Source organism: Panthera onca, chromosome C1 (genome assembly GCF_046562875.1).
Source record: "Panthera onca isolate mPanOnc1 chromosome C1, mPanOnc1 haplotype 2, whole genome shotgun sequence".
Classification (NCBI taxonomy): domain Eukaryota; kingdom Metazoa; phylum Chordata; class Mammalia; order Carnivora; family Felidae; genus Panthera; species Panthera onca.
Window position 1 is genome coordinate 116,269,269 of NC_138346.1, and position 20,875 is coordinate 116,290,143.

General features: G+C 35.3%; 1 protein-coding gene across 4 annotated transcripts; it reads left to right on the forward strand.

Moving 5' to 3' along the window:
* Positions 1-1,140: 1,140 nt before the first annotated feature.
* HORMAD1 (HORMA domain containing 1) lies at positions 1,141-20,797 on the forward strand. 4 transcript variants are annotated; one of them, XM_060622581.3, is made up of 15 exons: positions 1,141-1,265; positions 1,990-2,052; positions 2,748-2,892; positions 4,707-4,770; positions 5,563-5,599; positions 7,605-7,625; positions 7,899-7,925; positions 9,441-9,508; positions 10,022-10,173; positions 11,393-11,652; positions 13,488-13,554; positions 13,639-13,715; positions 14,434-14,517; positions 18,487-18,558; positions 20,141-20,797. In XM_060622581.3, exons 2-15 carry the CDS (start codon positions 2,020-2,022, stop codon positions 20,219-20,221), a joined length of 1,188 nt encoding a protein of 395 aa, XP_060478564.1. In that variant the 5' UTR covers positions 1,141-1,265; positions 1,990-2,019; the 3' UTR covers positions 20,222-20,797. The 4 variants fall into 4 exon arrangements, with proteins under 4 accessions (XP_060478564.1, XP_060478565.1, XP_060478562.1 ...); XM_060622582.3 differs by lacking the exons at positions 1,141-1,265; positions 20,141-20,797 and adding exons at positions 1,292-1,384; positions 19,747-19,843; XM_060622579.2 differs by lacking the exon at positions 1,141-1,265 and adding an exon at positions 1,293-1,384.
* Positions 20,798-20,875: the final 78 nt, after the last annotated feature.

The following is a 20,875-nucleotide window of genomic DNA, read 5'->3' on the forward strand; positions in this document are numbered from 1 at the left end:
GTTTTCTCATCTTTAAAATAGGTGTAACAGGGGCGCCTGGGTGGCTCAGTCAGTAAAGCATCTGACTGTTGATCTTGGAGTAGGCCATGATCTCAGGGTTCCTGAGTTAGACTCATGTCCAGCTCGGCACCGACAGTGTGGTGAGGAGTCTGCTTTGGATTCTGTCTGTGGGTCTGTCTGGCTCTCTCTCTCTCTCTCTCTCTCTGCCCCTTCCCCGCTCATGCTCAGTGGCTTTGTCTCTCCTTCTCTGTCTCAAAATGAATAAACTTTTTTAAAAAATAAGTAAAATAGCAGTAATACTTATGTCTTCTTCACAAGGCTCTTAGAATAAGCAAAGTAGGAGAAAGAAGAAGTGAATTTTGAAAGCCATTTGTAAACTTGACCTGTGAGAGAACTATAAAGCAAAATAATTATTAAACCAGGGGATTTGAAAATTGAATTTGCGTGGGGCCAACGGGGAGATTGCATTCATGATCCTGAGATCAAGCCCTGAGCGGCGATCAAGAGTAGAATGCTCTCGGACCAGGCCACCCAGGTTCCCCAGATACTGAATATTTTTCATTGAAAACAGGATTCTAGACTTCATTCCTCTAACTGACTTTGGGCAAATCTTTTCATCTTTTCATACAGACACATCTAAGTTAATGAATAATTATGAAATATTTATACCGATAACACAATTTATTTGGATATATAACAATTAGTAAACAATTTGTACTCTTCGACAATGTCCAACTACCTACCAGCTCTGATCGTGTTTGTAAATGCGACATTAACTACATTAGTAGCTATGCACTGTCCCCACCGACAGCGCAGCAGAAATAACTAAGTAGGCCACTGCCAGAGCAACTGGCTTCCTGAAGACACAGGAGACTAAGGTGGGAGTGCAATACATATGTGGTAGATCGAATAACAAAAGCAAAAGTTCGAAACCGATCGGAAATTAACAGGATTCATTAAATGACGGCCGAGAACACTTGGGTCACCGTAGGAAAGCTTTGTTATTTCGGGAAGCTTGGCACACGCCATTACTTAACGTTACCCTGCTGGCAATCGGGCCTTTCTCTGGCTGAGAAAAGGTTTTCGGCCGGTTGGGGTTCCCAGCGCGCTTTGCGCAGCTCTTGGCGGGAAAGCGACGGTAGGGGGATCACACGGCCCTGTAGCGCCTCCGCGGGCGACCGTTGAAGGAAGGCGCCTGCGCGTCAGGCAAAGCGCGCGCCGCACGGTGCCAGGTTTCTCAGCGGCTGGCGCCCCTCAGACCTTACGTAATGTATTTATTTTCTTTCCTGTTTGTTTGTGTCTTCTACGTTTCAAGCTCTTTTTCTGTCGCTTCACAACTACTTTTAAGCTTCTTAAATTCTTAATGGTGAAACGGGGCGGAAACGTGAGCCTGCTTCTTTTTCACGAGAGGTTCAAGATTAGGTTAACTCCAGTGTCTAGTCCGGGCTTCAGGGTCGATGACAGTAAAGCGTGTCCTCTGGGACCTCTTCCAGTGGAATTGTCTGCTTAAGACAAGGGAAACTGGAACCCCCAAATGAAACTTACGTGAAAATACCAGTTGTAATTGAGAAATCAGAATCAGCCAAGAAAGATCTGGAATATTTTCCATTCCGCTTTTTGGGGTGGTTCCGCAGAGTAGGACAATATGTTTTTATACCCAGAGCTGGGCTGAATAAAGTTCAGTTAAGGAACCTGACTTGAATCAGTCGTTTGAAACTATAAATGTAAAAAAAAAAAAACAAACAAACAAAACTTCTAAGATTATTTTAAAGAGTCTGGCAGGGGCCGTTTTCATACCTACCTAACTGCAATGTAGTCAGTACTCGAATACTGTGATTGATTTCTTTATGTAAACATTATTTACATGAAATTGATCACATAAAATTTATTTTTATTCACTTAAAGTTCTTTCTGACTTTACATGTAGCCAACTAGAATATTAGCGATACAAAAAAGATCTGAAGTTAAAGCTCGCGTTTCTGTCACAAGGTTGAATTAAGGAAAAGACTTTCCCAGAAGATGGCCACTGCGCAGTTACATAGGACTTCCATGGTATGATTTCTTGTATTTAAAAATATTTTAATGTAGCTAATCTTATTGTTTCCTGGAGTCTTTTATGTTTAAAAGTTAGAGCCAACTGTTTGAAGGGTTTAATGAGATCAGGAAACTCCATGTTTTAAGAAAGGAAGGTATTTGCTAAACTATTTAGAATCCATGGAGAATTGTGTTGGATGTTTGATGCATTGCATTAAATCACTGGTTCGTATCCAATTTACACTAGGTGTTAATGAATGCTATTCTGTGGTTTTGATGAAATTATCATTCTTAGCAGTCTAGTCCAAGGAAATGAATGTGCATGCCTCACAAAGATAAAATTCTCGTCTTTGCAATGTTCTTGTGTTACAGGGTTATGTGTGTCAAATCTAGTTAGTAACTAAAGAGTTACTGCAATCTATCATGTATTATGCACTTACAGACTGTTAATCTGCAAGAGGATGTTAAGAGGATTTTTAAGCACTTTTTGCATTTTACCTTTAGGCTGCTTCCCTGAAATCACTTTTGCCTCTTAGAAGCCACCCTGACTTTCTGGGTTAGAAATTCTATGGGAAATTACCATGGTTCACCACTATGGTTAGAAATTCTTTGGGAAAGTACCATGCTAATGCAAAGTTAGATCTACCTGAAGTTTGGGAGGATGTTATTTTTAATAAATCTAAATAAAATGTTTTAATTTTCCTGAAATTTAGAGTGCATTGGTATTTCCCAATAAGATATCAACAGAGCAGCAGTCTTTAGTGTTAGTGAAGAGGCTCCTAGCAGTTTCAGTATCCTGCATCACCTATTTGAGAGGAATATTTCCAGAATGTGCTTATGGAACAAGATATCTAGATGGTAATGTAATGTTTATTTTTTGTTTCTTTCAACTTTGTTCATGTTGATTTTAAAACCTGCTTTAAACATGTTGTTTTTATTTTGGCTTGCTTTAAGACTGTATAAATTTTTGCCTAGAGATCTTTTTTTAATAATAGCTTTAGTGAGATGAAATTCACATACCTGACAATTCACTCAAAGTGCACAGTTGAATGATTTTTAGTATATTCAGATTGGTGTGCAACCACTACCATAGCCAATTTTAGAACATTTCATCACCCCAAAAGGAAACTCCATACTCACTAAGTCATTCTCCGCTTCCCCCAACCTCCCCAGTCCTCGGATTCCACCAGACTGCTTTCTGTCTCTATGGATTTACCTATTCTGGGCATTCCCCATAAATAGAATCATATAATATGTGGTCCTTTGTGACCAGCTTCTTTCACTTATGTTTTCAAGATTCATCCATATGGTGACATGAATCAGTCCTTCATTCTCTTTTATTGTTGACTAATATTCTATTATATAGAATGTTTATATTGATAAGCAAACATTGATGAATGTTTGTTTCAGTTGTTTACACTTTTTTGGCCATTATAAATAATGCCACATTCATGTACACATTTTTATGTGGACTAAGTAGTTTTTAAAAAGTATATTCAATACCTTTGGAAGCACTTAATCCTAAAATTTTTCCTTAGTTTCTCAAGTTTAATTTCACCTGACATTACTCTTTAATGATGAAGTTGGTAGGTAAAAACATTCTATTATTTATTGCTTTGTATAGTAGTAGTATATGTTCTTGTGTTATTTTGGGAAGTAAAAATAATACAGCCTATTTATACTACAGTAATAATTCATTACCCAGCACATAGTGTGTACCTAATTTTGTGTGCCAACTATATGGTGGGCAATATGTTAAGCACTATGTTATGTATTACAGCTTGTTAATTCATATTACAGGCCTGTGAGTTAGCTATTACTCCTATTTTTCAGATAAGGAACCTGAGACAGAGACAGAGATCTTAGTCCTTTCCATTGTATTACCTGTTGCTTCCTTGCAGGTCTCTATCTCTCACAGCCAGTTAACTTCTTGGCCTTTTACAAGAATTTAATTGGGATACGGGCCCATGCAAATACTCTAAAACTCTTGGATAATGATGGCGTGAAAACATTATATCTAACTTTTAAGTATTCTATAGCTTTTAAAAATTAATTTTTTTTTAACGTTTATTTATTTTTGAGACAGAGAGAGACAGAGCATGAATGGAGGAGGGTCAGAGAGAGGGAGACACAGAATCTGAAACAGGCTCCAGGCTCTGAGCTGTCAGCGCAGAGCCCAACGCGGGGCTCGAACTCACGGACCGTGAGATCATGACCTGAGCCGAAGTCGGCCGCTTAACCAACTGAGCCACCCAGGCGCCCCGAAAAAAATTAAATTTTTTTTGCCCATCACATGCATCCTAATCATTTTGATGCCATTTTATAATAAGGATAAAAAGATTATTTATTTCCATAAGACCTTTCTTCTTTTAAATTATGTTAATACCAATCATCTGCAAGTTCATTGCCATTGCATAACATATATCTAATACACAGCTGACGAAAATAATTTCACTTAAATTTCTAGGTGCTTGGGTTGCCTGGGTGGCTCAGTTGGTTAAGCATCTGACTCTTGATCTCAGCTCAAGTCTTGATCTCGGGGTCACGAGTTCAGGACCTGCGTTGGGCTCCATCGTGGGCCTGAAACCTACTTAAAAAAATAAAATAAAATAAAATTTCTGCTTGCTTACTAATCTTAAGTAGTTCTATATTTATATCATTTTGGTGTTTAGATCTTTGTGTGAAAATTCTGAGAGAAGATAAAAACTGTCCAGGATCTACACAGTTAGTGAAGTGGTAAGTAAAAGATTACCTAATGATATGAAATTATTTTTCTCTTAAATCATTTTTTTTGTACCTTGGATACCTTTCATTGTCTAACCCAATTTTAGTAACTCCCCCTTTAACACTAGATGCCATTTTTGCAGGTCTTTGGATCTTTGCATTAAATTTTTTCTTTAATTTTAAAGAAATTAAAATTCTGGCTCAATAGGTAGAGCATTTGACTTTTGATCTTGGGGTTGTAAGTTTGAGCCATACATTGGGTTTAGAGATTACTTTAAAAAAATAAAATCCTAGGGGTGCCTGAGTGTCTCAGTCGGTTGGGCATTTGATTCTTGGTTTCAGCTCAGTTCATGATCTCACAGTTCATGAATTCTAGCTCTCCATCAGGCTCTGTGCTGACAGCGCAGGGCCTAGTTGGGATTCTCTCTCTCCCTCTCTGTCTGCCCCTCCTCACCTCTCTCTCTCTCTTTCTCTCACACACACACACACACGCAAACACACACACACACACACACACACACACACACAGGAAATAAATAAACTTAAAAAATAAAATAAAATCTTAAAAAAAGGGAGCTTTTTTTTTTTTTAAGTAAGCTCCTTGCCAAATGTGGGATTTGGACTCACAACCCTGAGATCAAGAGCTGGATGCTCCACAAACTGAGCCAGCCAGATGCCCCAAGAAGGGAGCTTTAATAAGAAAATTGTGTATTATTTAGTAATGAGATAATATGGAGACTTATTAAAAGAATTATTTTCTGGAAAAGCATTCAGTCTAAAAATGAATATTTCATTATTTTTTAGGATGCTAGGATGCTATGATGCTTTACAAAAAAAATACGTAAGTCAGTATCTCATTGTCTTTTTTTCTACAGCTTATACTCTATAAATGTAACAGCAATAGCCACAAAGTAGAACATTAATTTAAACTAATTTGGGCATAGGCCAGCCCAAATTACTGAAAAGTTTGAACATTTGAATATTTTAAAGACTAATATTCAACTCAATTTAAAGCCGATAGAATTAATGCTTAACAAATTTTGCCAAGCCAGTTTTAGTTAACACTTGGTTGTGTTAATAATAACACTTATTAACTTACAAAAACTTAATGAATTAAAAAAAACTCTTTTAAAATAGTTTATTAGTTTCACATGCCTTCTACAATTTTGTTTATACTAATAATTTAATAAATTGTTTCTTCATGAGAATTCAAAAATAAATTTCTGTGTAGTCTAGGTTAAATTGTCACAAATCATAAATAGGTGAAATTTCGATTAATAAGGGTTTACTGTAGATTATAAGCCTTTTTGTATACTTATGTTTATATTAACATATATAAAGAAGTCCATCTCTAAACAAAATTGTAAAAAAGATATAATTTTATCCATGGTCACTAACCTCCCTTATTAAGGCATTAAGTATTTAATACTCATTAAATATTAAGTGCCTGCTATGTGCTAGACACATACTCCAGGTAGGAGCTGGGTGAACTAACAGTGGTCAGCGAAACAAAGAGAGCCCTTTCTATAGTGGGAAAACAGTCAATAAAACAAGTAAATCAGATAATTTCCAATTGTGCTAAATGCCAATAAAATATTTAGAAAAGTGTGTTGCAGGTGGAGAGGTGGGGTAACCTTCGATAGGATAGGAGCTACTCTCTGAGTAGGTGCCATTTAAGCTGAGAATTGACTGAGAAGAAACCAGCCAGGCGTTGACTTTGGGAGAGAATATTCCCGGCAGAAGAGCAAATACAAAGAGTTGAGGGAAGTTTAGAGAGTTCAAGGAACAAAAAGAAAGCGAGTGTGAATGGAATGCAATGAGCAGTGGGGGAGGAGGAGTCGTTTAGAGGAGCCTGGAGAGACAGGCAGGGCCAGAGCTTTCAGGACTATGTAGGTGAGGGGTTTGAATTATATTTTAGGTGCCATTTGAAGGTTTTGAGTAGAAATGTAACATCATTTAATTTACATTTTAAATTAAAAATCACTGTGGCTTCTTTCAAGACAATATACTGTGGAAGGAGAATAAGATGGGAATCAAGGAGAGTGTTGCTTAGTCCGTTAATGCAGTACTGGTGAAAAATCACTGTGGCTTAGACCAAGAGGCAGAGAAGGAAATAAATGAAAAGATTCAGGATCTATTTGGCAGTAGAACTGATTGGACTTGTTGATAGATTGGTTGTGGAGTATAAGGAAAAGATCCAAATCAAGGATGACTCTTAGATTTTTGTCCAATTACTTTAGTGGGTGATTTCCTATGATTCTCTATTCCTCTGGTTTCCAAAGCTTCTTCCCTTTATTAAATGAACAGAGTCCTGAACTCTACTTTTCTCTTTTCAAAATTAGTTCTAACATTGGTAAGGTTTAATGTGTTATTTCATAATATATATTTTCCTTGTAACTGGCAGAAATACCCATGTTTGCTTAAGTCAGTGACATGAATTTCAACCTTTAGTAAGTCAACTAGAAATAGCTATTTGGGGGTGCCTGGGTGGTTCAGTCGGTTAAGCGTTGAACTCTTGATTTCACCTCAGGTCACGATATCACAGTTGTGAGATTGAGGCCCACATTGGCTCAGATCTGAGCATGGAACCTGCTTAAAATTCTCTCTCTCCCTCTGCCCCTCCCCCAGCTTGTGTGTGCACAGGTTTCTCAAAAATAAAAGAAAGAGAGATATTTGGGGGACTAGAGAAAGATACATAATGTATTGCTTTATATACATCATATTTTCTGCAAGGTTATTTCTTACTAGGAATAAATGTTGAAATAAGGCGAAGAATTCTTATGATCCATCATGAAAAAATATTTTATGGAGTAAAAGTAAGATTTTTGTTCTTTGTTATATTTCAGCTAAGGATGGTTGTTCTAGCTGTAAGTATTTTTAAATTGTATGTTCTTTTTTAAAGACGTCAAATTTGGCCTTGCTTGTTTAAATAACACTAAAACCAACAATTGATTATGTCACTTTATTCAAGTAAATGATCTATTCAGTGGGGGGAAAAGTAACAAATTAATATTTTGGGAGGTTATTTTGTATTTTGTTTTGCTGAATCCATTTAATAGTTTCATCTAAATATCCAATTTAGTTCTCCTTGAATACTTAGCCTTATATAAATAACTCAATTATAAATTATTTTTAAATAGGTATACACCAATCCAGAAGACCCTCAGGTAGGTGTACTTAGGTTAGTAAAGAAACATAGTATCTTTAAAATCTAAAAATAACATAAGATTATAATAATATCCTATGCTTTTACTTGTGCTTTAATCAATACACTTTCACATATATTTTCACATTTGAACCATTTGAACCTCGTAAAGGCCTTTTGAGGTAAGACAAGGCTTGTATTGTTATCTTTAAACAGATTAATACACTTACTACCAAAGAGACTGTGTGACTGCCCTTGGCCACTAAGCCAAAAACCAATAGAAATAACTTAAAACTCCTGATTTCTGCTTCAATATAATATTCTTTTTATGGAATTTTGAAAGAGGTTGAGTTTGACAAAAATAAGATACTTAACACTTGCACTTTGGATATTCATCCCAATTCAGTCACATCCACCTGTTCATCTGACAATTAAAGAAGGTATTACAAGAAATGACAGGGAAAACCAAACAAGAAACAAAGGGGAAAGATCTGTTGAGTGCCTACTATTACTAGGCTCTGTTCCTTGAAGCTTTATATGCATTATCTCATTTATTCATCATAACCTTCATGGGGTAACTACCATTATCATCTCCACTCTAGATAAGGAAACCTAGATACAAGGTTTCTTGCCAGAGGTCACAGTGGCAGAACAAGAATTTGGACCTAAGAAGTCCAGTTCATGACCTTGGTGCTTAACCATTGCACAGTAGCTATTATAGTGTTCCATTCAGTCATGGAGAAGCAGCTGTTTTTAAAAAGAAAGAGCTGATCCCCATTCCTATGTGAGCACTGAAATAGAAAGAAAGCAATAAAAAAAAAAAAAGCTTCGAGAGAGCTGGCAGTGTCTTTTCTTTGATACTCATGCCTGCAGTTAATGCTTAATATATGTCCATGGTGACAAAAATCACGTAAGCAAATGTTGTGAATTAGTTGATTGTTCGGAAACTAACTGCTCAGAAAATATTCATTTAGTTTCAGATGTTTTATATAGTTGAACATTTTTTACTTTCAGTAAAAGAGCAACTTTGTTGATTCACTAATATTTATTGAATGTTGGCATGCCAGGCAGTTTATTAAGTGCTCTGTATAAATTATCCTGTTTGTCAAATATTCATAACCACCAATGAGATAGGTACTATTTTCAACCCCTTTTATTAGTTGGGGAAACTGAAACTTAGAAGGTTTAAATGACTTGCTTTTAGTCACAGTATAGCAAGGATTTAAGCCCTGTGCTTGAGCCATTCTGCTAGAATTAGAGATAATGCTGCCCCTCTCACCTATCTGCTAAGGAGTTCCTTTCTGATATGTATGATATCCATTGCAATTAGTAGGGGAATGACCATCTCTCCAAGACTGAAGCACCAAATCCCAAACCAAGGGAATTATTAGGATTTGAAGATTTCAGTGGACCAATAAGGGTTAACATGGCAGAAAAATTACTAAATCAGCATGAAGAGTCGTAGAAAAGCTGTATATAGCTACTTGGCTGCCAGTACTGTAAATCAGATACATAACTGCAATGTTTTTTATTTAAGACAATTTCAGAATGTTACCAATTTAAGTTCAAGTACAGTAATAATGGACCAGTCATGGACTTCATAAGGTATGGTTTTATAGTTTTCTTTTTGTATTACAGATTACCACTTATTCATATTAATACTATATTGCTAAACTTCAGAAGTACTGAAGTACTTCTGAAATGTCTCAAACACCCCCAATTAACCATCCAGGAGTGGCTGTAAAAACATCCTTTGAGTAGCTGCAAGCCCAAATTCTGTGGCTTATTATATACTATTTTAATTGTGAAACAGAGCCAAAGGGTAGGAAAGCTGTTGTATGCTTGAGTGATTAGAAATGTAATTAAAATCCATCACTTGTTTCCTTTAAACATCTTATATAAAATGCATATTAAATAAAATTATTAGTTTATACTGTTATTAATAATGATATTGATGATATTAAATCTTTCATAATAGTGACATTAAAACACATTTATGGTAACTTTCAACTTAAAAACTTAATGCTATAATAGGAATAAGAATCTCAAATAGTAAAATATAAAGTTACTAGAAGCCATACATGTCATAAAAGAAATTAATGTGTGATTCTCTTGTAGTAAAAACCAAAGCAACGATTCCAACATGTCATCTGCTGACACCAAGAAAGCAAGTATTCTCCTCATTCGCAAGATTTATATTCTAATGCAAAATCTGGGACCTTTACCTAATGATGTTTGTTTGACTATGAAACTTTTTTACTACGATGAAGGTACTATTTGTAACACGTCCTCTTGTTACCTGTATGTTTTATTTAGTATTGAAACAATTGGTTTCCATCCTAACTGATTTTAAGACCTAAATTCTAATATATTTTTTGAAATTATAAAATTTTCATTTAATATAAGTATTTGAAAAAGAAAGATTAGAAAAAATAGACTTCAAATGTATATAAGCTTCTCCAGTGATATGAACATACCCATATGAGGTACAACCTCACTCATAATTAAAGAAATAAAACAGTGAGATGCTACTTTTCACTTACCAGAGCAGTAAAACTTGCAAACCATTTCTTGGCAAGGGTGTGGGGGAAAAGTAGGCACTTTTATAAATTCTCAAGGGAATGTATGTAGGTGCAAGATTTTTAGAGGACATTTTGGCAGTATCAGAATTTTAGATGCACATTCTCTTTAATCCAGAAATTCTATAGCTAGAAAAGTGTCTTGGGAATATATTTAACACAAACATGCAAGGTTATATGTTTATAAGGATACCATGCAAGCTATTATAGAGAATGTGCTAGGGTACCTGGGTGGCTCAGTCAGCCAAGCATCTGACTCTTGCTTTTCGGCCAGGTCATGATCTTGTGGTTTTGTGAGTTCAAGCCCTGCACTGGGCTCTGGGCTGACAGCTTGGGGCCTGCTTGGGATTCTGTCTCTCCCTCTCTGCCCCTTCCCCACTCACGCTGTCTCTCTCAAAATAAATAATAAGCTTAAAAAAAAAAATGTGCTGATTAAGTTAATTTATCCAAGAAATAATACAAATGGATTAAAAAGAAAGGTTAAAAACACCTAGGTATAGAACAGTATGATCTTATTTGTGTTTTGTTAAGGATATATACATATATGAAATATATATTTTACATGCATAATATCTTCTAGAAGAACATAAAGCAACAATAGTAATAACAACTAACATTTATTGAATACTTAGAATGTGCCAGTTTTAGTCTGAGTAGTTTATATACTTTAATTCATCTAATACCCACAATTACCCTATGGGGTAGATACTATTATTTTCCGCATTTCATAGGTGAGAAAACCAAATCAGGGATGATAAATAATTTATTCAAAGTCACACAGCCAGTCAAGTGAAGAAGAAAAAAGGTTGCCTTTCTATACTATTTGAAATGTTTTCAATCTTTGTATGTTATTATTATTATATTATGTTCTCTTCAGTTTCATGAACTTCGTAGTTTACACTTTTTGCAGTTACACCCCCAGATTACCAGCCTCCCGGTTTTAAGGATGGTGATTGTGAAGGAGTGATATTTGAAGGGGAGCCTATGTACTTAAATGTGGGAGAAGTTCCAACACCTTTTCACACCTTCAAAGTAAAAGTGACTACTGAAAAAGAACGAATGGAAAATATTGATTCAGCTATTTTATCACCAAAACAATTAAAAACACCACTTCAGAAAATTCTCATGGACAAAGATGATCTAGAAGATGAACAGGAGCATTATATAAGTGTCAGTACATTTTAAAGAGTTATAAAGTACCATAGTAACAAATGTTTGACTCAATTCTAAAGACTAAAAGTTCTCGTTAATATTTGTATAAATATTGTATTATAATCATAAACTCAAGGTTGATCTGGATGTAAGAAAGGTATAGGCTTTTCATTTTAAAACTCTTTATCTTGGTGCAAACATTATTCTCAGAAATTTAAAGCACAGCTATTCTGGGGCTCCTGGGTGGTTCAGTCGGTTAAGTGTCCAACTTCTGCTCAGATCGTGATCTCACAGCTCATGAGTTCGAGCCCCGCATTGGGCTCTGCAGCTGACAGCTCAGAGCCTGGAGCCTGCTTCAGATTCTGTGTCTCCCTTTCTCTGCCCCTTCCCGGCTCATGTTCTGTCTCCCTCTCCTTCAAAAATAAATAAACATTAAAAAAAAAAATGTTTAAAAGGAACAACTATTCTGAATGAAGTCCTGGAGGCCCAGCCACTCACCACCTCAACTACCCTCATAGTGTACTCTGAGGAAACCCCTTGGTCTGGAGCATAATTTGCAAGCCACTGAAATACTCCAATCTCCCAACTAATGTTGGAATCCTTCCTACAACACCCTTACTAGATGCTCATTTAAACCCGTGCTTGAATTCATTTGGGGCCTGCAAAATCACTGTCCTAAAGCAGGCTGGAAGTTCCTAAAAGGCAGGAAAAGTGTCATTCATCTTTATAATCCTCCAGTGCCTACCAGACTTAGGTTTACTGTGTACATTCTCAGTTTTGAATAGAAGTATGCTAGAAGTATAAGAAGTATAAATAGAAATATAAAAAAGGCCTTTTTTTATTGTTACCTTACTCCCAGAAAATCTTCCACATTAACATGATTGTTATTTAATGTAATCTTTGTTGTTTTGTCTTATCTCATTTAATTCTAAATTATGATCTTAGTACTTATATATAGAGACTGACTTTTCTGATTTAGGCTCTGCCACATCCTTATAAATAGAAAATTCAATTTTCAAACAGTTTAGTCAAAGAAAAAGTCTTCTCAAAACCTAAATCCCAGTCTTGCTTTATAAACAAATAATGCTGGGATTTATGTAGCATTCTTTAAAATATTTAAAGCTCTTTGACATGTGTCACAAAAAAAATGTATAATTATAAAGTAGACATTAAACTTGTTGCTATTTCTACCGTACCATGACTGATCTATTCTTCACTAACTTCCTGAAGAGGGTTGGGGCATATTCAGTGTGTGCTAACATATGTATAGAAATTCCAGAGATATGGGCGCATGGGTGGCTCAGTTGAGCGGCCGACTTCGTCTCAGGTCATGATCTCGCAGTTCGTGAGTTCGAACCCCACGTTGGGCTCTGTGCTGACAGCTCAGAGCCTGGAGCCTGCTTCGGGTTCTGTGTCTCCCTTTCTCTCTGCCCCTTCCCCGCTCATGCTCTGTCTCTGTCTTTCAAAAATGAATAAACACTTAAAAAAAAAAAAAAAAAAAAAAGAAATTCCAGAGATACAGCAATGATGCTTGTGTAAACATGTCTAACGCAGTGCCCTCCGACAATAGTAAGAACTAAGGATTCTTAGAGCCATTATGTATTTTTGAGAAAGTTGTATATTTGTTCTTAAGGCAACCCTGCCAAAAAGAGTAGTAGTTTTTACTTTGTCTGGATAAATGTTATACCTTGTTATAGTAATTATAGGACTTTATTTCTAGCAAACGTAAGGTAGTTATACTGTTATGTTATATTTAACCTTCATAAAACAAATTTGTTCATAAATACTTTTGCCCAGTTGTTTTAATTTCTTTTCAAAATGTGTCCATTTTTTTTATTCATGTAATTATGTAGGATGATTTTGACATTGAAACTAAAATGGAAGAGCAGAAAAAAAACCCTGGATCTTCTGAACTTGGAGGTAAGAAGTTAATGAAAATGTAGATTGATTCACTTCCAATTCTATTTCATACCATTTTAACTCTTTTTTTTTTTTTTTTAACAGAACCAAGTTTAGTTTGTGAGGAAGATGAAATTATGAGATCTAAGGAAAGTCCAGATCTTTCAATTTCTCATTGTCAGGTATAAATTTGATAATTCATCTCACTTTTAACTTGCTTTTTTTCCCCAAAAAGACTTGCTTATATAGTTATCTAGTTATTTTTCAGGTTTTGTTATTATATTCAAGGTCTTTTAGGATAAAATTAGGTCTCAAGAATGCTTTTTAACAAAACTTGAAAAGTATATATTGCAAAGTTTTGAATTTTTGTGGATTTATTTAGTAGTAAACCTAAATACTGTTCATAGAATCTCAGAATTTCAGCTAGAGAATCTTAAGCAATTATTCTACCACCTTTTGTGCTTACAAATGGAGTATATAATACATTTTTATTGCCTTGAGAAGACGTGTTTAATTTTGTTTTCCGTAGACAGTAAAATCTTGATATAACATTTAGATAAAAAGAACTTGAAAATAATGGGACTGAGTATTGTCCACCTTCCGCTGCACATCTCCTTTCTCCAATGAGGGTGAGCTAAAGTTCTTATCTTCTGGAAGAGTAGTGTAGTGCCCAATGATCATTTGGGACTTTTTCAGTTCAGTGAATGATCGACTGTATACAGGGTCAGTTTCATTATTTTTACCTTTACATTTTTTGTGACAGTAAAAACCACTCAAAATTATTGGTTTTCATTAAGATAATACCCTAGATTTTACGTTACTGAATTTTAGAGCCTAGTATTATGTTATGGAAAGTTTTTATTATGTTATATGATTTTGTGTAATTATTTTCTTTTCTAGTTTGAACAGTTAGTCAGTAAAACATCTGAACTTGATGTATCTGAAAGCAAAACAAGAAGTGGAAAAATCTTTCAGAATAAAATGGTAAGTGTCTCTTTAGATTTGTTTTCCATTTTAACCTTGTAATTTTTCCCCACGTGTGAGTTTATTTTGCTTCTTAATCCTTTCTTTATTGGACCAATATTTAGTAAGCGCCTATTATGTGTCAGGTACTTTTACTAGGTGTTGGAGATATAATATGAATAACACATTGTTCCTACTCTTAGCTAAAAGTTTAGTAACTGGAGCAGTGATATAGGGCCACGGTAGCAGTCTGAGTAGGCTACATGGAGGCACAAAGGAAAGAATGGTTACTTTGATTGAAGGTGCATGAAAGAGGAGAATTCAGGAAAGGCTTTGAGAAATGACACTATCATCCAGTCTCCCAAGGAGACTTCCTAGAATGCCAAAATATTCTCATGTTCTATCTTGTAAATGCATTGTCTTGTTAATGAGACATAAAAATTAATGTTTTGTACATATTTTGCATAAAATGAATCTCATGTTTTTAAGGAAAAACCCACTGCTTTATTTTAGTTTTCTATTTTTATTAAATGGAGATTTATATTTTATTTTAAACCTTTAAGTTACTCAAATGTTCAGGTATGAAGAAAAACCATTCTATAAGATATTATATCCAAACTTAGGAAACAAATAGCACACCCTAACAGTATATTGGCATTTCTTCCCAACTCCTCATTCAGTGACATCATGTTGATAGCTTAAAAGTGGAGATGATGAGAATATCCACAGCATGGAAATCTGTAAAGGCCTCAACTCGGGATTTGTTACTCCTAGAGAACTGGTTGTTAAACATTTACCAGCACACCATTGATTATAGTGCCATTTTTAGGTGTTCTTTTTTCTACATTCTTTTTTTTTTTAAGTTTTTATTTTATTTTTTTAGTAATCTCTTTCTCCAACTCAGGGCTCAAACTCATGACCCCAAGATCAAGAATCACGTGCTCTTCCAACTGAGCCAGCTAGGTGCCCCCTTTTCCATATTCTCAGTAGGAAGTTAAAACTGGCAGAAGGCAGCATGCAAACTAATATGCTGATGAAAGCAAAAGAGAAAAAGTTTCAAAAGTTAGTACCCCTAGCAGCAAAATGGTCTTCTAAGCAGCTTCTACTTAAGATGAGTATCCTTTACTAGGATATAGGGAAAAAATCAAGAGTTAAAAAAAAAATTATTAGGCAGGATTTCCTTGTAATGTGACATTAAGACACTTTAGGAGCATAAATTCACTTCTAAAATTGCCCATGCTGGGGCGCCTGGGTGGCTCAGTCAGTTAAACATCCAACTTCGTCTCAGGTCATGATCCTGCAGTTCATGAGTTCAAACCCTGCATCAGGCTCTGTGCTGACAGCTCAGAGCCTAGAGCCTGCTTCAGATTCTGTCTCTCTCTCTCTCTCTCTCTCTCTCTCTCTGCCCCTACCCCGCTTCATGCTCTGTCTCTCTCTCTCTCTCTTTCAAAAATAAATATTTTAAAAAATAAAATAAGAAATAAAATTGCTCATGTTTTTTTTTGTTTTTTGTTTTTTGTCCATTAAAATATATGATCCTTATTCACAGCTGTATTCTTTTTTTTTATTTTTAATATATGAAATTTATTGTCAAATTGGTTTCCATACAACACCCAGTGCTTATCCCAAAAGGTGCCCTCCTCAATACCCATCACCCACCCTCCCCTCCCTCCCACCCCCCCATCAACCCTCAGTTTGTTCTGTTTTTAACAGTCTCTTATGCTTTGGTTCTCTCCCACTCTAACCTCTTTTTTTTTTTTTTTCTTCCCCTCCCCCATGGGTTTCTGTTAAGTTTCTCAGGATCCACATAAGAGTGAAACCATATGGTATCTGTCTTTCTCTGTATGGCTTATTTCACTTAGCATCACACTCTCCAGTTCCATCCACGTTGCTACAAAAGGCCATATTTCATTCTTTCTCATTGCCACGTAGTATTCCATTGTGTATATAAACCACAATTTCTTTATCCATTCATCAGTTGATGTACATTTAGGCTCTTTCCACAATTTGGCTATTGTTGAGAGTGCTGCTATAAACATTGGGGTACAAGTGCCCCTATGCATCAGTACTCCTGTATCCCTTGGGTAAATTCCTAGCAGTGCTACTGCTGGGTCATAGGGTAGGTCTATTTTTAATTTTCTGAGGAACCTCCACACTGCTTTCCAGAGTGGCTGCACCAATTTGCATTCCCACCAACAGTGCAAGAGGATTCCCGTTTCTCCACATCCTCTCCAGCATCTATAGTCTCCTGATTTGTTCATTTTGGCCACTCTGACTGGCGTGAGGTGATATCTGAGTGTGGTTTTGATTTGTATTTCCCTGATAAGGAGCGACGTTGAACATCTTTTCATGTGCCTGTTGGCCATCCGGATGTCTTCTTTAGAGAAGTGTCTATTCATGTTTTCTGCCCATTTCTTCACTGGGTTATTTGTTTTTCGGGTGTGGAGTTTGGTGAAATTGCTCATGTTTTTGTATATGAACTCTCTGCCAAAGTATTGCTGCTTTTGAGAATCATGACTGCATTATTACTAGAAAAGGGCAAGAAATGAAAATATTTAACTGTATATACATTAAGGAAGCTATATGGAAAAGTACACTTCCCACATCAGAAAATATGCATGTCTGGGGCGCCTGGGTGGCTCAGTCGTTTGGGCATCCAACTTCAGCTCAGATCATGATCTCCTGGTTTGTGAGTTCAAGCCCCACGTTGGGCTCTGTGCTGACAGCTCAGAGCCTGGAGTCTGCTTCGGATTCTGTATCTCCCTCTGTCTCTGCCCCTCCCCCACTCATGCTCTGTCTCTCAAAAATGAATAAACGTTAAAAAAGTTTTAAAAAAGAAAAGAAAAGCATGTCCTTTTAGAGAATAGTAATATGACAGCTAACAATTTGTCATCGTCCAATATTCATTTTAAAAACTGCATAGATAGGGGCACCTGGGTGGCTCAGTCAGTTGAGCATCAACTTTTTTTTTTTTTTTAAGGTTTATTTATTTTTGAGAGACAGAGCACGAGAGGGGAAGGGGCAGAGGGAGGGAGACACAGAATCCGAAGCAGGCTCCAGGCTCTGGGCTCAAACCCACAAAACGTGAGATCATGACCTGAGCCAAAGTCAGATGCTTAACTGACTGAGCCACCCAGGTGCCCCAAGCGTTGACTCTTGATTTTGGCTTGGGTTGTGATCCCAGGGTCACGAGACAGAGCCCTGCATCGGGCTCCATGCTGAGCACTGGAGTCTGCTTAGGATTCGGTCTCTCCCCCTGCCCCTCTCCCTTGCTCACACACTTTCTCTTTCTCTCTCTCAAATAAAAATAAAATAAAAACTGCATAGATAGCATTATTTACAATAGCCAAAGGTGGAAAAAAACTATCTATCAATAGACAAAATGGATAAACAAAATGTAGTATATCCATACAATGGAATATTATTCAGCCATAAAAAGGAATGAAGTACCCATATATGCTTCAACCTGAATAAACCTTGAAAACATGCTAAATGAAAGAAACCAGTGGTAAAAGTCCACATATTATTTGATTCTACTCATATGAAAGTCCAGAGTAGGAATTTCTGTAGAGACAGAAGAGAATGTCTCAGAGCTAGTGGGAGAAAGGGGGAATAGGGAAATGATTAGTATACTCTACATTTAAAGAAACCAGGTATCGTATCTTAGTTGGAAATAGGTACACTATGTATAATTTTAAAAAGAAAGAAGAGAAGGAAGGAGGGAACAAACAAACCTCAGTGTTTCTTTTTGGAGTGATGAAGTATTCTAAAATTGACTGCAATGATGGTTGCACAACTCTGAATATAATTAAAATTATTGAACTGTATGCTTTTTAAAATAGATGAACTGTATGTTATCTGAATTATATCTCAGTTATATCTCAGGAAAGCTTTTTTTAAAAACTGCATATAGTTAGTTGCCTCTTGTTTTTCAAGTGTTGGTTATTCTTTGAGAAATAACCAATTGATGATTATTCTGTCTTTGTGGAGGCTAATGGAAATCAACCAGTAAAATCTTCTAAGGAAAATCGGAAGAGAAATCAACTCAAATCTGGGAAAACAGTAAGTTTTATGATAATATACAAGTTGAAAAAAATGGCAAGTATCAAACTATCATTACTATAGATTAAACTTTAAATGCTAAATATGATAATATTCCTGGATATTACCTCAGAGTACTGATATCCAAATCTTGTGTATAAATTGGTTCTAAAAAATGAGGTGATTTTAAATAAGGTGTGCTATGGTTGTTTATTAATTTTTTCCATGTAAATATATACTGATTTCATCAATGATTTGAAATAGTTGGAGGAATCTATAAAATAAAAGTCAGTGTGTCCAGAAAAATATGAATAGAATGAGAAAATTAAATATGAATAAATATGGTAGAATGAGAAAATATAAGAATATTTAGGCCATTTTATTTATGTAGAGCTAACCATTTTATTTATGTAGAGCTACAATTGGGCCAGAAATTTGATCTGAGCTTCCTAGAGATCAAAAATGAAGTAGAAATAAGATAAGTTACCAAATCAACTTGTTCCCTAAAAATATAGCATCTCCCCTCAGTACCTTAGGGGAAAGAAAAATTTTCCTGACCTAAATTTTTTAACAGTTGTTTCATATTTGGGACCTTATTGTGTACCAAGTCAGATCATATGTTTGCCATTTCTGAGATAAATATTTGTATTTTCAACTATAACTTTTAGTATTATTAGTAGGTTAAAATTAGACAACTGAATACATAAGACTGCTTTAAAGGGGTAATCTCAAAAATATTGTTAATAGTACTCTTAATTTACATATCTTAAGAAGGGAATGAAATAACCTGATACTTCATTAATATATTAAGTTGTCTGACTTTTCCCAATGTATTAAGCCTTGATTTTTTTTCAAAATCATTCAATTTGTATCATTAGTGAGGTGGGGTTTTGTTGTTGTTGTTGTTGTTGTTGTTGTTGTTGTTGTTGTTGTTTTCCAGAAAAATCAAAGTTGAGTAACTCAGGGAATACTTTCAGGAATTTCCCTAATTTGTCCTCCTATTCATTCAAGATTATACATTGAATGTCTAATAGCTATCAGGCACTGCTAAGTACCAGGAATACAAAAAAAGAAAACATGATTTAAACCTTACATGGTGCCAAGGTAGAATGTTTCTCTCTCTGCAGCTCATTATTAAATCTTTTTCCCTCTTATCCCTCCAAAATATTTTGAGGACATAATGTTAGATCTTTCTGATTTCTCCAATAGCCCTAATGAAGACCTTACATTTTACAAGTGTGTACTTTCAGCAGCCATCAAGAAGATATAAATATATCAGTAATAAAATTTACCCTACTTTATTTATTTGTTTGTTTGTTTGTTTATTTATTTATTTTTAAGAAATCTTTACACCCAGTGCGGGGCTCAAACTCACAACCCCAAGATCAAGAGCGGCATGCTCCTTGGACTGAGCCAGCCAGGTGCCCCAATTTTACCCTACTTTTAAACAACTCAGATATACTATCTTAGTAGGAAATAGTTACACTACGTATACTTTTAAAAAGAAAGAAGGCAAGGAAGGAACAAACAAACTTTACAGATGTGAAAAAAATTAAAATTAAAAACATGTAAACTGGAAAGTATCCTTGTTTTCTTTTGACAGGTCCTTCATCACTTTGATACTTCTAGTCAAGAGTCAGTGCCAAAAAGAAGAAAATTTAGTGAACCAAAGGAACATATATGAAAATTAATTCTTCTGCATGTTTGCAAAGTTCTCAACATTTAAACTAAAGGACACTATTACTATTTTAATGTGTATTTGCCCTACCTGTGAAAAATTATATATAGTCTTAAGCAGTTAGTACACTAAAATGAATTTTTACGTGACTATCATATTATCTGAGACAATCCAAGAGAACTTTTGTGTAAAATCAAAAGTACCAATGTCATAATTGATTTTGTTCATTATCTGTTCAATATTGATCTATCTTCCATTTTGATGGATACTGCCTTTAAACGTATGTTAACTTTTAAGTCAATTTTAAAAACAAATAACGTTTATTTTGTTATTAAATTTTGGTAGGAATTTACTTTTTACTTATGTTAAAACTATACCACTTAACTGTTTGTCACTGTCATTAAAACCGTATTCTTCAGTACTTTGAGTACTGAATAGAGTGTATTAACATGGTAATACATAACATACCATTAAAAATTGGTTATCTTTTTAACATTTTTGTACTTGAAGACAAAAATGAGGACTGATTTTTAAGGTCTGGCATTTTTGGCAGCATAAATAAAATATTGTTCAGCATCTAGACTCTTTCATGGCTTCTAATTTTTATTTAGCAGAAGATGTTTAGGCACTAATTCTATGATCATTTTGGTAGATGATACT

Bases quoted from the DNA above. Each gene is read 5' to 3' on its own strand.
- HORMAD1 (XM_060622579.2), top strand. From the start codon at position 1,364: ATGGTGAAACGGGGCGGAAAC. The intron at 9,509-10,021 runs GTATGGTTTTAT...ATTCTCTTGTAG, and splicing joins CCAGTCATGGACTTCATAAG to TAAAAACCAAAGCAACGATT. The intron at 11,653-13,487 runs GTCAGTACATTT...GTAATTATGTAG, and splicing joins AACAGGAGCATTATATAAGT to GATGATTTTGACATTGAAAC.